This window comes from Chlamydomonas reinhardtii, chromosome 2 (assembly GCF_000002595.2).
Source record: "Chlamydomonas reinhardtii strain CC-503 cw92 mt+ chromosome 2, whole genome shotgun sequence".
NCBI lineage: Eukaryota > Viridiplantae > Chlorophyta > Chlorophyceae > Chlamydomonadales > Chlamydomonadaceae > Chlamydomonas > Chlamydomonas reinhardtii.
Window position 1 is genome coordinate 1,481,900 of NC_057005.1, and position 11,595 is coordinate 1,493,494.

General features: G+C 63.1%; 4 protein-coding genes across 4 annotated transcripts; 3 read left to right on the top strand and 1 right to left on the bottom strand.

Moving 5' to 3' along the window:
- Positions 1-332: 332 nt before the first annotated feature.
- Positions 333-4,081, bottom strand: CHLRE_02g083950v5 (uncharacterized protein). Its single transcript, XM_001701859.2, has 7 exons — positions 3,997-4,081; positions 3,803-3,880; positions 3,194-3,487; positions 2,270-2,401; positions 1,860-1,991; positions 1,549-1,649; positions 333-1,398 (listed from the first exon to the last, which is right to left on the bottom strand). Exons 1-7 carry the CDS (start codon positions 4,030-4,032, stop codon positions 1,275-1,277), a joined length of 897 nt encoding a protein of 298 aa, XP_001701911.1. The 5' UTR covers positions 4,033-4,081; the 3' UTR covers positions 333-1,274.
- Positions 4,082-4,201: 120 nt separating this feature from the next.
- Positions 4,202-5,167, top strand: CHLRE_02g084000v5 (uncharacterized protein). Its single transcript, XM_001701664.2, has one exon. The coding sequence runs from the start codon at positions 4,332-4,334 to the stop codon at positions 4,692-4,694; it is 363 nt and encodes a 120-aa protein (XP_001701716.1). The 5' UTR covers positions 4,202-4,331; the 3' UTR covers positions 4,695-5,167.
- A 404-nt stretch (positions 5,168-5,571) lies between these two features.
- Positions 5,572-9,073, top strand: CHLRE_02g084050v5 (uncharacterized protein). The gene is made up of 7 exons (XM_001701665.2): positions 5,572-5,698; positions 5,802-5,991; positions 6,108-6,253; positions 6,721-6,854; positions 7,266-7,413; positions 7,838-8,035; positions 8,354-9,073. Exons 1-7 carry the CDS (start codon positions 5,681-5,683, stop codon positions 8,516-8,518), a joined length of 999 nt encoding a protein of 332 aa, XP_001701717.1. The 5' UTR covers positions 5,572-5,680; the 3' UTR covers positions 8,519-9,073.
- Positions 9,074-9,121: 48 nt separating this feature from the next.
- Positions 9,122-11,592, top strand: CHLRE_02g084100v5 (uncharacterized protein). Its single transcript, XM_001701666.2, has 3 exons — positions 9,122-9,647; positions 9,859-9,998; positions 10,163-11,592. Exons 1-3 carry the CDS (start codon positions 9,143-9,145, stop codon positions 10,280-10,282), a joined length of 765 nt encoding a protein of 254 aa, XP_001701718.1. The 5' UTR covers positions 9,122-9,142; the 3' UTR covers positions 10,283-11,592.
- The last annotated feature ends 3 nt before the right edge of the window (positions 11,593-11,595 follow it).

Here is an 11,595-nt window from a genome sequence, read left to right on the forward strand (position 1 = left end):
GCGTTGCGTCCCGACCAGTCCCGACCTCCTGGCCGGGGCCGAACCCAGAACGTGTTGCTGAATTCCCCCAAAGGCCGAAAGGCGGCGTGTGTGGGTGTGTGGGTCAGGGGCAGCAGTGAAGAAGACTGTCGACTGGCGGTGCGGGATGCGGAGCTCCTAGAGACGCGGAATGGCGCGGGGCGCGGGGCTCCTAGGGGTTGGTGCCTTGGTGGCGCCTCAGCCGAGGGGTTACATGACAAATGCAGGTGCACTAATAGCACGCACGGGGTTTCCACTGTCATGCTGTCAGCGCCTCAGCAGGGTTCGGCCGGCCTGCGGCGCGCTCACGCTTGCTCAGCTTCATTTTACATGGAGCCATCGCTCCAGGTCTCTGCCCTCCACACACCCTCCTGTTCTTTCCGTGCGTGCAGTCATCCTCCCAAACCCAGCGCACGACACGCAACCGGCAGCGAGCGGCCGTGACACGGCAAAATTCGGCCCCTCGCCAGGACAACTGCCCTGCGTGTCGGCATCACGACCCGCAACGCCGCCCCCTGCATCTGAAACAACTGCTGGCCGACGCAGGCAGATACGCGCCATACCCATGACAGAAAAGTTTCACCCTATCACTTAACTCGATTTATCCTCCACTACCAGCTGTGTTGTCTGACAGGCGCGGCCCCGTTCCTGCCGTCACGTCGTATGTGTGCAAACGCGGACCTATACGTCTAGGGGCGGCAGCCCCAAACACGCATGCCCAAAACTGGCCCGATGCTCACACGCAGCAGACAGGAAGTAGCCATACCGCCGCCACCGCCTCACGCGCACGTACCGCGCTGCTATGCGAGGCCCGGAGGGTCTTGTCGCAGACAAGTCCATGCCCGCGAGCGACTCCTTCCGCAACAGCATCCTGCTTGGCAACTCTGCAGCCTGAGCTCATGTGAGCGTCTTCCTAGGCCTGCAAGCGTGCCCAAGCGCCGACCCTTCCTAAAAACCCTACAAGCCTCCAGCCAAGCGGGCTGCAGCAACCGTGTCGCGTTGCCACAACGCCCGTACCGGTGTGTGCCCACAAACCCACACCGGCGAGGAGCGCCCGCCCAGCTTTTCCAAGCACTGAACTTCTTCCTTTTCCGCAACCACCTCGCAATCCAAGCCACACACAAAGCGCAGCCCCTCAGCCCCAGCGCTTCAGCTGCTGCTGCCGCGCCCGCTCCATCACAAGCCGCCAGGCACACAGCAGACAGGAGGGTGGCAGAGGCCGGGGCACCGCAGCACCCAACACAGCGGCCAGCCGCTTAGGCGATGGCGAAGGCGCAGTCGGGGAACTCGGCGCGCGCCTCCTCCACGGTGTGCTTCACCTCCTCGTCCTGCCAGAAGTTGATCAGCTGGGTGAGGCGGTTCAGCAGGATGATGCGGTCACTGCGAGGGCACAAGAGGTACGGAGGGGAGTTGAGGGGAGGGAAAAGGCAAGGCGGCGCTGTAGCAGGCACCACACGGGGGAAGGCATCAGCATTGTGCCACAGGCTTGGTGACAACCACCGCTCCGACTGCAAGTAACTCGCAACTCACCGCTCGGAGATCCAGGGGCGGCTCTCCAGGTTGATGCGCAGCTCCTCCCAGGCGTCCTGGCGGGGCCAGAAGTAGTACTCGGTCAGGGGGCTGACCTGGCCCTGTGAGCGCGAAGGACGAGGGAGGGAAGGCGGAAGAGAGCATGCTCAGAAGCATTATGTAGTAGAAGAGGGGCTAACCCGCTGACGGCAGCATCGGCAGCAACCGCTACCCAGCTGGCCTCATCCACACAAAATCAGCCCATGTCATCCACATCCAGCCGAGCCCCCCTGCAACCGCCCCCGCCCCCGCCCGCCGCCACATGCACTTACGCGGCTGTAGACCTGGTCGATGGCGACAGCCAGGTTCTTGTCGGTCCACAGCACATTCAGGCGGTACTCGGGCAGGGGGATGTTCTCGTCCTTCTTGTTGGAGAAGAAGTCCACGTTGATCTGGTCCCAGTCCTGCGATGGACGGCAAGGCGGGGGCACAGGGCAGACGTGGCGGGGAAGGGCGTTGTCAGCGTTGGGAAAAGTGTCGTTACACCGTCAAACCACCCGTGGCATCCTCCAGTCTTCCCGCCCCCAGTCCGCACAACGCGGTGCATTGGCGCCATCGCGCACGTGGTGCATGGCGCCTGCAGGCCATCCTGCCCATGCTCTCCACACCCCATCCGCCCCCTCTCTCCCGCCCCACCACTTCCAGCCCCACCACCTCCGCCCGTTCGCCCCGATCGCCGCACCTGGGGCAGCAGGTTTCGGAGCTCGCCCTTGCTCAGCTTCAGGGGCTCCATCAGCGCCTTGTCGTCCGAGGACACGGCCGCCTCCGCGTAGCGGTCGCTGGCCAGGGCGGGCACGAAGTCGTCCAGCTCAGCCTGGAGGAGTTAGGGGTGTGCAGGCGTGTGTGTAAGGAAACCGGGTTTACAGGTCTGGCTGGTGTGCTTCACGCAATAGGAGGAGGGCACCGTCCGGGCGAGGCCGCGGAGGCGCGGCCTTGTGGTATCCGGGGCCATCGTCATGCTGATGACTGCTTTCCCGGAAGTGGCGATGGGCGCTGCGCCGCTTGCGGCTGGCTAAGCTGCACGAAGCGTTGTGTCCCAAGCTGAATTAGCTATCTGTGCCCTGCCGCCGCTGCGTTGCTTCGGTTGCGCCGTGCACCCTGCCTCAGGCAGCGGAGGCCCTGTACTTGTGGCCCCATCGCCCACGCTTGCGCGGATGCACCCTGACATGCGCTATGTCCCACCACATGACAACCGGTGCACCCGTGGTGACGCTGGAACGCATGGCTGCCGGCCTGCCGCCTCAGAGCGCATCTGTTCGCTGACGCAGTGGTAGATGCAGGCCAGACACCGCGCCCTCCTCCATACACAGCCTCCGTGGAGCTGTTGAAAGCTGTACGCTGCTGCAGGCTGCTGCCGCCAAATGCTCCAGCCCGCGCGACTTCCCCGTCTCGCGGTGCCGCCAGTCCTCCACGGCGGCAGCTGCCTTGGCACAGGCTTGCTCTTCGCCCATTTGGCGACTGCGGCCTGGCTGACTTGGCCATTTCCGGTCAACATTGTGGGTGCCCTAGCTACAGACTGCGCCCGTCCCGCCTGAGGCCCTCTGCGTATGGACGCGCCAACCCAACCCCCCTCAGCCCACCCTCCCTCGCTGCACGTGGCGCTCACCCCCTCCAGGTCGCCGACGGCAGCCGCCACCTTGGACAGCTCAGCCTCCGACAGCTCGCCAGCCGCCAGCTTGCTGGCCATCACGTCCTCAACGGCGCGAGCAGCCTCCTCCTTGTCCTCGGCAGACTCCATCTCAGCGGCAACCGCGGCAGCGGTCATCGCGTCGACGTCAGAGCCCATCAGCTCCACAGCCTCCAGGCCCAGCAGCAGGTCAGGATCGTTCTCGTCCAGCTCGAAGTCCTCGTTGGTCACCTCGTAGGCGACCTCGTCGTCCTCCAGCAGCGCGGCATCGGCCTGTCGTTTACGCCATCAGAAATATACGGAAGTTATGATATGTAGTCTCTGCAGCCTATCAACGCTATCGCTGCCATAAATTGCTGTGTGCAAGCCCACGGTGGGCCTCTTAATTCCAGGCCTGTATGAGCCATCCATGAACCCATATGAATGGGCCAGCTGCCGGTACTGCTCGCCGGCGCGGCGAGGGGTCTACGCGCCTCAGCCTCACAGCCACCAGGAAATCCCGAGCTCTGGACGTGGACTCGCCACAGCGAACACCTGATCCACCAGCTGCCGTGCGTATAATTTGTTCGAACGCGCACATTCGCGCACCTGGGCGCGCGCGAAGACGCGGCGAGCGGGCGTGAAGGGGGCCGGGCGGCTGCGGACAGCGCTGCGAGCGCTGGCCCTCTGCACAGGCAAACCAGCATTTGAGCGTAAGAATGATGACCATATCCTTAATAGCAGACCAACGCTGCTGTGACGCCTACTGCGCTCCGCGAGCAAGACAATTTGCAGTCGCGCACCTGCGCCAGGCAGGGCACCTGCCGCACAAGCATCATTTTCAAGTGGTTGTGAGAAGAAACTGAGTGGGGAACAACTTCTTGGAAGAATGCTGTTAAGGCAAGGCGGTGGAGCGAGCGTGCGGGTTGATGGGGGCGGGGACGCGAATTGTGGTGCTGCGCCCGCTCGGCTCAATTGCCGGGCTCACCTTGAACTCTTCCCTTAACGCTAGAATTAGATATCAACACTAATTCGCCCGGACTTGGCCCGGTGCTCTAGGAGACGTAGAACCAGCTTTTGCGGCTGTGGCCACTTCCCAGCCACTCTAGTGCACCGACTTTCGCACAAGTCCGCAACCATGCTGGCTACTCCCCGGGCTTCTGCCCGTCCTTTCACCAGCGCGCGCCCGGCCGCCAAGGCGCCCATTTGCCCTCGCCGGGTGACCGTGCGCGCCGCGGAGGAGGCTGTGGAGGCCGCTCCTGAGGCGTTCGAGGAGTCCATGGAGTCGGGTCCTCGTGGCCGTCGCAGCTCTGTGGAGAAGGGCATGGAGCTGAAGCACTTCCTGCCTCTGCCCAAGCCGGCCCACCTTGTGTTCATTAAGCCCACCGTGGCCGTCGTCGCGGGCACTGCTAGCCGCAGCTCCGTGGGCGTTAAGATGTCCGCTGGCGACCAGCAACTGGAGCGCTACGTGGTCGAGTACTTCGCTCGCAGCGTCAAGTAAATGGTGGAATTTTCATGTGGGTAGCCAAGATACGCCCTGGAGCGTGGCCGGGCAGTGTTTATGCGCGTACATTGAGATGTTTGAGGGCATTTTTCGCGGCCCACTGGTCGGGTGCTGGCTGGTGCCAGGCCGGCCATGGTGCGAGTGGTTGGCGGTGTGTCGCAAACGCCCACGCCTTGCGCTCCTCGATCCGGGAGTTTTGACCCTGTCCCGGACGAGCGACTGGCAAGCGCTGTGTATGCAGCAGTTGGCGGGCGGATACAGAGACACCGGGGGGTGAAGGGAGTGCGTGGAGCTCTGAGGGTTGGTGGCCGCCCCAGCCAAGGGGTGTATGCCGAACGGCAAATAGGTTAGATGACGGATGCAGATGGAAGGACGAGGCGGGAAGGCAGACATACTGTCGCATGGATGTTTACAGACGGCATTTGGGGCTTTAACGAGACCCGCGGTACAGCGTGTAACGACGTGGTGTTCTGCGGTCTTGGTGCGCGGCACCTGGTGGTGGGAGCGGGTTGAGGGTGATCGAGGTAGCTTTTAGGTCACGACAAACAGCACCAACTGCACGCAGGGGGGTTCCTATGCATGCGTCAGTGCCCAAGCAGGGTTCAGCAGGTCAGGGGTCAGGTCAGGTCAGGGGTCATGTCGCAGCAGGGGCAGGCTAGACAAGAGCAGAATCGCAGCGTTTATCAGTACAGGCTTGCAAGGGCGCAAGAGGGGCAGAGCATGGGCATTGAAGACTGTAGGCAGGACGTAGCAGGTTGGGGACTAGCGCAGGGAGGCTCCCTTGGCCATCCCGCCCCCGGCCCCCCGAACTAGCATGGGACGGCCTCACGGACGGGCCCCCTCACACTCCAAGCGCATTCGTATTAACATGCAATAACATCACGATACATAGAAGGAGAAAGTCTATCTTGCAAAACACCGGCAAAGCTATTTTCCGCTGCACCTGCGCTTGCCCTTGGTTTTTTGCGGCTCAGATCGCCGCGATGGGGAGCGAAGACAAGGTTAGGCTTGCAATTTCACATAGACGACAGCCCTGGAACTCTCTCGCAGAATGCCCGCGGATTCTTCAGCGGCCGGCCGCTCACACATCGCTGCCCGTAACAGGACTTCAAGGACCCAGTCAAGCATCTAGCGGACAGCTTGCGAGAGAAGAAGGGTGTTCAGTGGGCAACTGCCAAGCTAGAGGCATATGATGGCGATGGGACATACGTGGAGTATTTCCGTGGGAAGGACTTTGCGCGTTACTTCCGGGCAAATCCGGAGAAGCTCAACCTGCACGTGCCGCCGAAGCCGGGTGAGCAGGCGCATGCAAGTTCACTGCGCACTCTGGAAAGGGATGCACGCCTCAAGGCGGGGCCTATTGCTCTTTTGTGTTTGAAAGCTGAAGAAATTTGTTGCATGGCCTTGCAGGCAAGACTGTGGACGACCAGATCGCTGAGCTGATGGTTCTGTTTATGAAGCGGAAGCTCGTTAAGAAGACGGAACGCAAGTACAAGAAGCCCAAGCCCGGGAAGAAGCGGCTGGTGAAGTTCCCGCGGACGCTGGTGCCGCACCCGGTGCGTTCGGGTTGGGGGGGGGGGGTAAAGGTGGAGGCACGTCTACTTGTGGCACGCGTGGCGCGTGCCAGTCCTTCTGGCAGCTTGGGTCCTGGTCCTCCTTCGTGTTTGTGGTGAAGGCTTGGAGCTTAGGAATCCGCCCTTGACACCGGCCGCGCAACCACCGCTCGCCCACCTTGATACATACCGTACAGCGCCGTTCGCGCCTCTGCCGCCCAGTGTCAGGGTGTTCCGGAGCGGGGATAGTTCATATCACTCGTCCGCCAGTAACGCAGCCACCGAACCCGGCACCCCTTGGACCACGCCTTCACGCGCATCTGCACCCCAGCCTTCACACCGCCCGCCCACCACCACTGCCCCGCCACCACCTTCCTCATCAACACAACCACAACCGCAACCGCAGCCTCCACCACACCACCTCCACCGCACGCGTCCGCTGCCGCCCTCCCACCTCACCTCCGCCGCAGGACGCCAACGGCTTCACGGAGGGCGCCTTCTACATGTGGACGTACGACCGGCCCACGTCCATGTGGTACTACGCCGCCACCATCGCGCTGCCCGTCATCGTCATCGCGGCCTGCCTGTTCCCGCTGGCGCCCTGGTGAGCGGCGGGCCGAGAGAGGGCCTAGGACTGGGGAGCGGCAGAGGCGGGAGGGGGTAGGGTGCAAGACGGAGCGAGGAGTGGGGGCGGTCAGCGAAGGCGCGGGGAGCAGGAATGGGAGAGGAAGGCGCGGCGGCTTGGGGTGCCGTGGGGCAGGCGCTGGGTGGATGTGCGGCGTCAGGAGTATGCGCCTGACGTATACTCCTGACGGTTGGCGGAGACTGGGATGCAGCCACGGACTAGGTCTGGGGCGCCAGCAGGCGGGCAGCTGGTGCGACTCCTTGCCTCAGCGCCCTCGCCTCTCACCGGTGCAGTCCGCAGCCGCTGGCTAGGTAGCCAGCTACAACCGCTCTCCGCATCCTCACGCCCTGCGTGCCTGCTCCCCCTCCTCCCCGACCTGCTGCTACCTAGGTGGGCTCGCATGACGCTGGTGTACTTCCTGATGGCGGTGCTGGCGCTGCTGCTGGGCATCATCGCGGTGCGCTACACGCTGTTCGCCGCGGTGTGGATTGCCACCGGGCACTCCTTCTGGCTCTTCCCCAACCTCATGTCGGACGAGGTGAGGCCGGGGGCGCGAGGTGGCGTGCGGGTGGGGTGGGGTGGGGCGGGGCGGCATGGTGTGGTGGGGTCAGATGAGTGCCGTGGGTCAAGGCACACCCCAAATATGCCCCGGGCAGCTGCTGCTGGCCCACCTTAGGGGGTGTAGGGACACGAGTCAGGGCAGCAGGAGCCATGGCGCCTAGAGGCGGACTCGAGGGCCGGAGGCGGACGAGCGCTTAGGGCGGTTGGCAGACGGCGTGATGGCTGCGGGCTGGGCAGCTGCTGGACCCCCTGCCAACTGCCGAGACCAAGGGGGTGCAGCTGTGGTGCGGCACACGGGGCGCACGGGCGGCTGGTCCGGAGATAGCGCAGCCATGGCTCACGCGCCCGCCCATTCGTTTCCCGGCCGCACTCGCTCCCCCGCTCCTTCTCCCCCCTGACAGGTGGGCGTGTTGGACGCGTTCAGCCCCGTCATGTCGTACGAGCGGCCCAAGAAGGGCAGCCGCAGCCAGCTGGCGGCGCGGGTGCTGAGCCTGCTGCTGGCGGCGGGCGTGGTGTACGTGCTGTACACGCACTCGCCGGACGCGGAGTCACTCAAGGCGGGCGCCAAGGAGGCGCACGACTCCATACTCGACTATCTGGTGCGTGAAGGAGGCGGGCGTGGCATTGGGGCAGGGAATGTACGAGGGTCGAATCCAAAGTGCGCTGGGGAAGCGGGCAGCCTTCCTAGACACAGCGGGGGTGGGAGGGGGGGCTGGAGGGCGGGTCGCTGGTGGGGGGTGGGGGGTTGCCGCGGCTGGAGGGTGATTGAACTGCAGGCAGTATGTGTGGGCTGCGGCAGGGGGTGATAGGGCGTGTTCGGAATAAGGATGGTTAGCCCGGTGGGTGAGAGACAGCAATGCAAGCCGCAGTGTGCACGATTACCGTTAATGCCGTGTGGTCTCATGCTGCCTGCGCAGGACGTCTACGGCAAGGGGAAAATGGGGATCACCGGAAACAACTCCGCGGCGGCTGGGCCAGGGCCGGGCGCTGCGGCGGGCGGCGCGACGGCGGGTGCTGGCGCGGGCGCGGGCGCGCAGGCTGGGACTTACAGCGGCGCGGGTAGCGCCAAGCAGGACTTGTAGGCGCAACAGGGAGCAGTACGTAAGCAGGCGGCGTGTGAAGGCGCATGGGACGCATGGAGACTTTAGATTGCGAATATGTGACAGGGCAATCTCCTCCATAGCGCACTCCGCCCAGTGCTGAAGATGCATGCACGGATTTAAAGGGTGCATGGCGCCGCGTCCCTTCAACTTCCGACGGCGGGGGTGACCTGGGGCGGAGCTGCTCTCGCAGATGGCGGGGCAGAGCCCCGCTGTGGCAGCCGTAGAAGGATGGTGCGCAGTGGTGGCGGTAATTGTCACAGGCCTGGCAGCAGGCGGCGACAGGAGTGCAGTGAGTGACTCGCAACGTGAGGGATGTGCAGCAGGGTGCGGGAGTGTGTGTTGCTGAGAGAGGTGTGCTGGTGCGGCGCGCTACGTCTCAAACTCTCTGTCTTCTCACGTGATCTAGATGTCCATGCGGAGTCGACCGAGGGTCAGTTGCCTGGTCGAGGCATCATCGCTCAGAGGTGTGAAAGGCGACAAGGCGCATTGGCCGCCACGCCCGGCACCTTTTTTTACGTCGTGGAATTATGTTTTACGAGTGAATAGGCATATTGAACGGCATATTGCCGGCCTTCCGGCCCTTTGCTTTGAAGTTTGAAGAGGATGGCTCCGTCAGGGCGGCTGAATCCCGCGGCCAAAGAGTTTGTTCCGCAAGTAGCTTCACATGCCTCGGCCACCGGAAATAGCGAGGCGGGCTCAGTCTCCAGGCCTAACGGCACGCCGGGAAAGCGCCGCTCAACGAGTCGGAGGAGCCACGTCTTTTTGACCAACCACGCGGCCCTGGACCAGCTGCTTGTTAGCCCAGACGCTAGCTGCATCAGCGCTGTCACTTTCGGCGCGGGCTTCCACGTCCGCGATGAGCACCTGCGCAGGCTTGCCGATGCGCTGGGGTCGCAACTCCGAAGCCTGAGACTCGGCGATACAGACACTGGCGACGGCGTGTTCGTTACCGACGAGGCGGTCAAGCATGTGGCTTCTAAATGTCCCGGCCTGGAGGAGCTGGCGCTGGAGGGGTGCGTGGGCGTGTCGGACGCGGGCTTCACAGCGGTGCTGAGCTCGCTATCCGGCCTTCGCGAGCTGCACCTGACCGGCCACGACCGCAGCTCGGGTGAGCGCGCTGTCTATCCGCCTAAATTGGGCGCGCCCTTGCATTGCGCTTCCTAGCTGCCGGGCGGCTGGTGTCGCGTCTGGGCGGGGGCTGGGCCGGAGCCACGTGAAGGCACCATCAACAAGTTGCGGGCGTGCATCTCCACCGGCGGTTGGGCTCGTCACGCTTGAGGCCATACCTGCGCTCACAATGCTTGGCACCGGACACGCAGGCATGCTGACCTGCAAGGGTCTGTCGCCGCTCATCAATGGCGGCGCGCTGCCTAACCTGCGCCAGCTGTACATCACCGACCAGATGGCGGTCAAATTCGAGACCGTGCAGCGCCTCATCCGGCGCCGCAAGGACGTGCAGGTGCGCGGGCCTGCACTAGCCTGTGCGAACGGGAGCTGCAGGGCCCAAGCACGTACTGCACGCGCTTTCCGACTGAAGCACACACCAACAGAAGTTAAAATGTTACGCCATGTGGATACCGCACGCTGTGTGTTTACACCCTGTGTGCCACGCCATGGCCGCAGGTGCTGGCGGGCGAGACGGACGGTGACTCGGCGGCTTGGGGCGCGGTGCTGCAGCAAATGGGCCGCAGCTACGGCGACGGCCTGTACGGCAACATGTGCTGCGGCGGCCGCATGCGCTAGGTGCCGGGGCGGTGGGGCGAGCAAGGCTGTGCAGCGGCGGCAGCGCGGTATGCTGCCCGGACAGCCGCTGGAGTGGCCTGCGGGCTCGCGGGGCAGCACTGGGTCACTGGCGCACGCTAGAGGTGGAGCGGTGCGCATGAAACCTTTGTGTGTTGCCAGGCGAATGGCATGTGCGTAAGGCGGGCGCCTCTGATTGGAGCACAGCACAGGACAGCACCAGCGGGGCGGGGTCAGCGGCCGCGACTGGGGTGCACGGTGCATAGGTACAGCGGCGCGCTGCGGCGCGCTATGGCGTTCAAGGGATGCGCCTTAACGAAATACAAGCAACGAGAAGAGGGCGGGGCGCACAAGCACCGGCTGCCATGCTGTTGGCCTTCTTACCCTGCTGAAGCGGCCTGCACGGGCGTTCACGCAACGGGCGGCTATGCCGACGCAGAGGTCGGGCTGCGTGTCGTTGCGCATGTGGGTTACTTCGGGAAGTCCTGTGTGTGTGTGTGTGTTTATGTCATGACTTTTACCTGGTAATAATCTTCCATGATGAGTGCTCTGAGTCATACTGTGTTTCCTGGCGTGCAGTTGTCACGTGTCATGTGTTCTGTGACGAGGTTTCGTCGGTGCGTTGGGTTTGTGGGTATCGATGGTTTGTGCTGTGTGCCCCCATTGGGTTTGTAAACGGATTTGCGTGTGCAATTAGGAGAATCACCGCTGGAACACTTAGTAGTTGCATAACCAAACATGTGTTTAGAGTGGGCGCGTCTATTTGACATTCGGAAAGATGGATTTCAAGTTTCGGTTGCATGGGAGGCCATACCATCGTAAGGGTTATACTGACTGTACGGATATTAGCGAAGGTGTACCATCAAACAGAGCCGTCACGGCATAGCACGCGCTTCAGGCAAGGCGGACAAGCCACCTGCTGGAGGTTGATGTCGGTATGCCGGTCGGTCGGGATACGGTTATGGCATGCGTGGATTGTAGGAGCGTGACTCATGTATAGGAGCGTGTGTATCATTAGTGTCGGAGTGAAGGACGTGGTATGGGACAAGAGGCGGAGAATGGGAGAAGGATGGATACTCACACCGATGGAGCCAGGGCCGCATGGACGATAGATGGGCCAGTACGGATAGCAGCCTAGTGCTGATCGTAGTGGTGATAGTGGGTGCATTTCACGTGATAAATGGACGCGAGAGCGCATGACAAGCCAGGACCCAGTGTGGGCAGTGCACGTATACAATGCTGGGCATGTTGCTGCCCGGCGCTTAGGGAGACTCTGGGGGATCAATACCTTCGCTTTGTAAGGGGGTAGCATGTCG

Bases quoted from the DNA above. Each gene is read 5' to 3' on its own strand.
- CHLRE_02g083950v5 (XM_001701859.2), bottom strand. From the start codon at position 4,032: ATGATGCTTGTGCGGCAGGTGCCCTGCCTGGCGCAG. The intron at 1,992-2,269 runs GTGCGGCGATCG...CGTCCATCGCAG, and splicing joins TCCGAAACCTGCTGCCCCAG to GACTGGGACCAGATCAACGT. The intron at 1,399-1,548 runs GTGAGTTGCGAG...GTGCCCTCGCAG, and splicing joins CGCCCCTGGATCTCCGAGCG to TGACCGCATCATCCTGCTGA.
- CHLRE_02g084000v5 (XM_001701664.2), top strand. From the start codon at position 4,332: ATGCTGGCTACTCCCCGGGCTTCTGCCCGTCCTTTCACCAGCGCGCGC.
- CHLRE_02g084050v5 (XM_001701665.2), top strand. The intron at 5,992-6,107 runs GTGAGCAGGCGC...ATGGCCTTGCAG, and splicing joins GCACGTGCCGCCGAAGCCGG to GCAAGACTGTGGACGACCAG. The intron at 6,855-7,265 runs GTGAGCGGCGGG...GCTGCTACCTAG, and splicing joins CTGTTCCCGCTGGCGCCCTG to GTGGGCTCGCATGACGCTGG.
- CHLRE_02g084100v5 (XM_001701666.2), top strand. From the start codon at position 9,143: ATGGCTCCGTCAGGGCGGCTGAATCCCGCGGCCAAAGAGTTTGTTCCG. The intron at 9,648-9,858 runs GTGAGCGCGCTG...CCGGACACGCAG, and splicing joins CGGCCACGACCGCAGCTCGG to GCATGCTGACCTGCAAGGGT. The intron at 9,999-10,162 runs GTGCGCGGGCCT...CCATGGCCGCAG, and splicing joins GGCGCCGCAAGGACGTGCAG to GTGCTGGCGGGCGAGACGGA.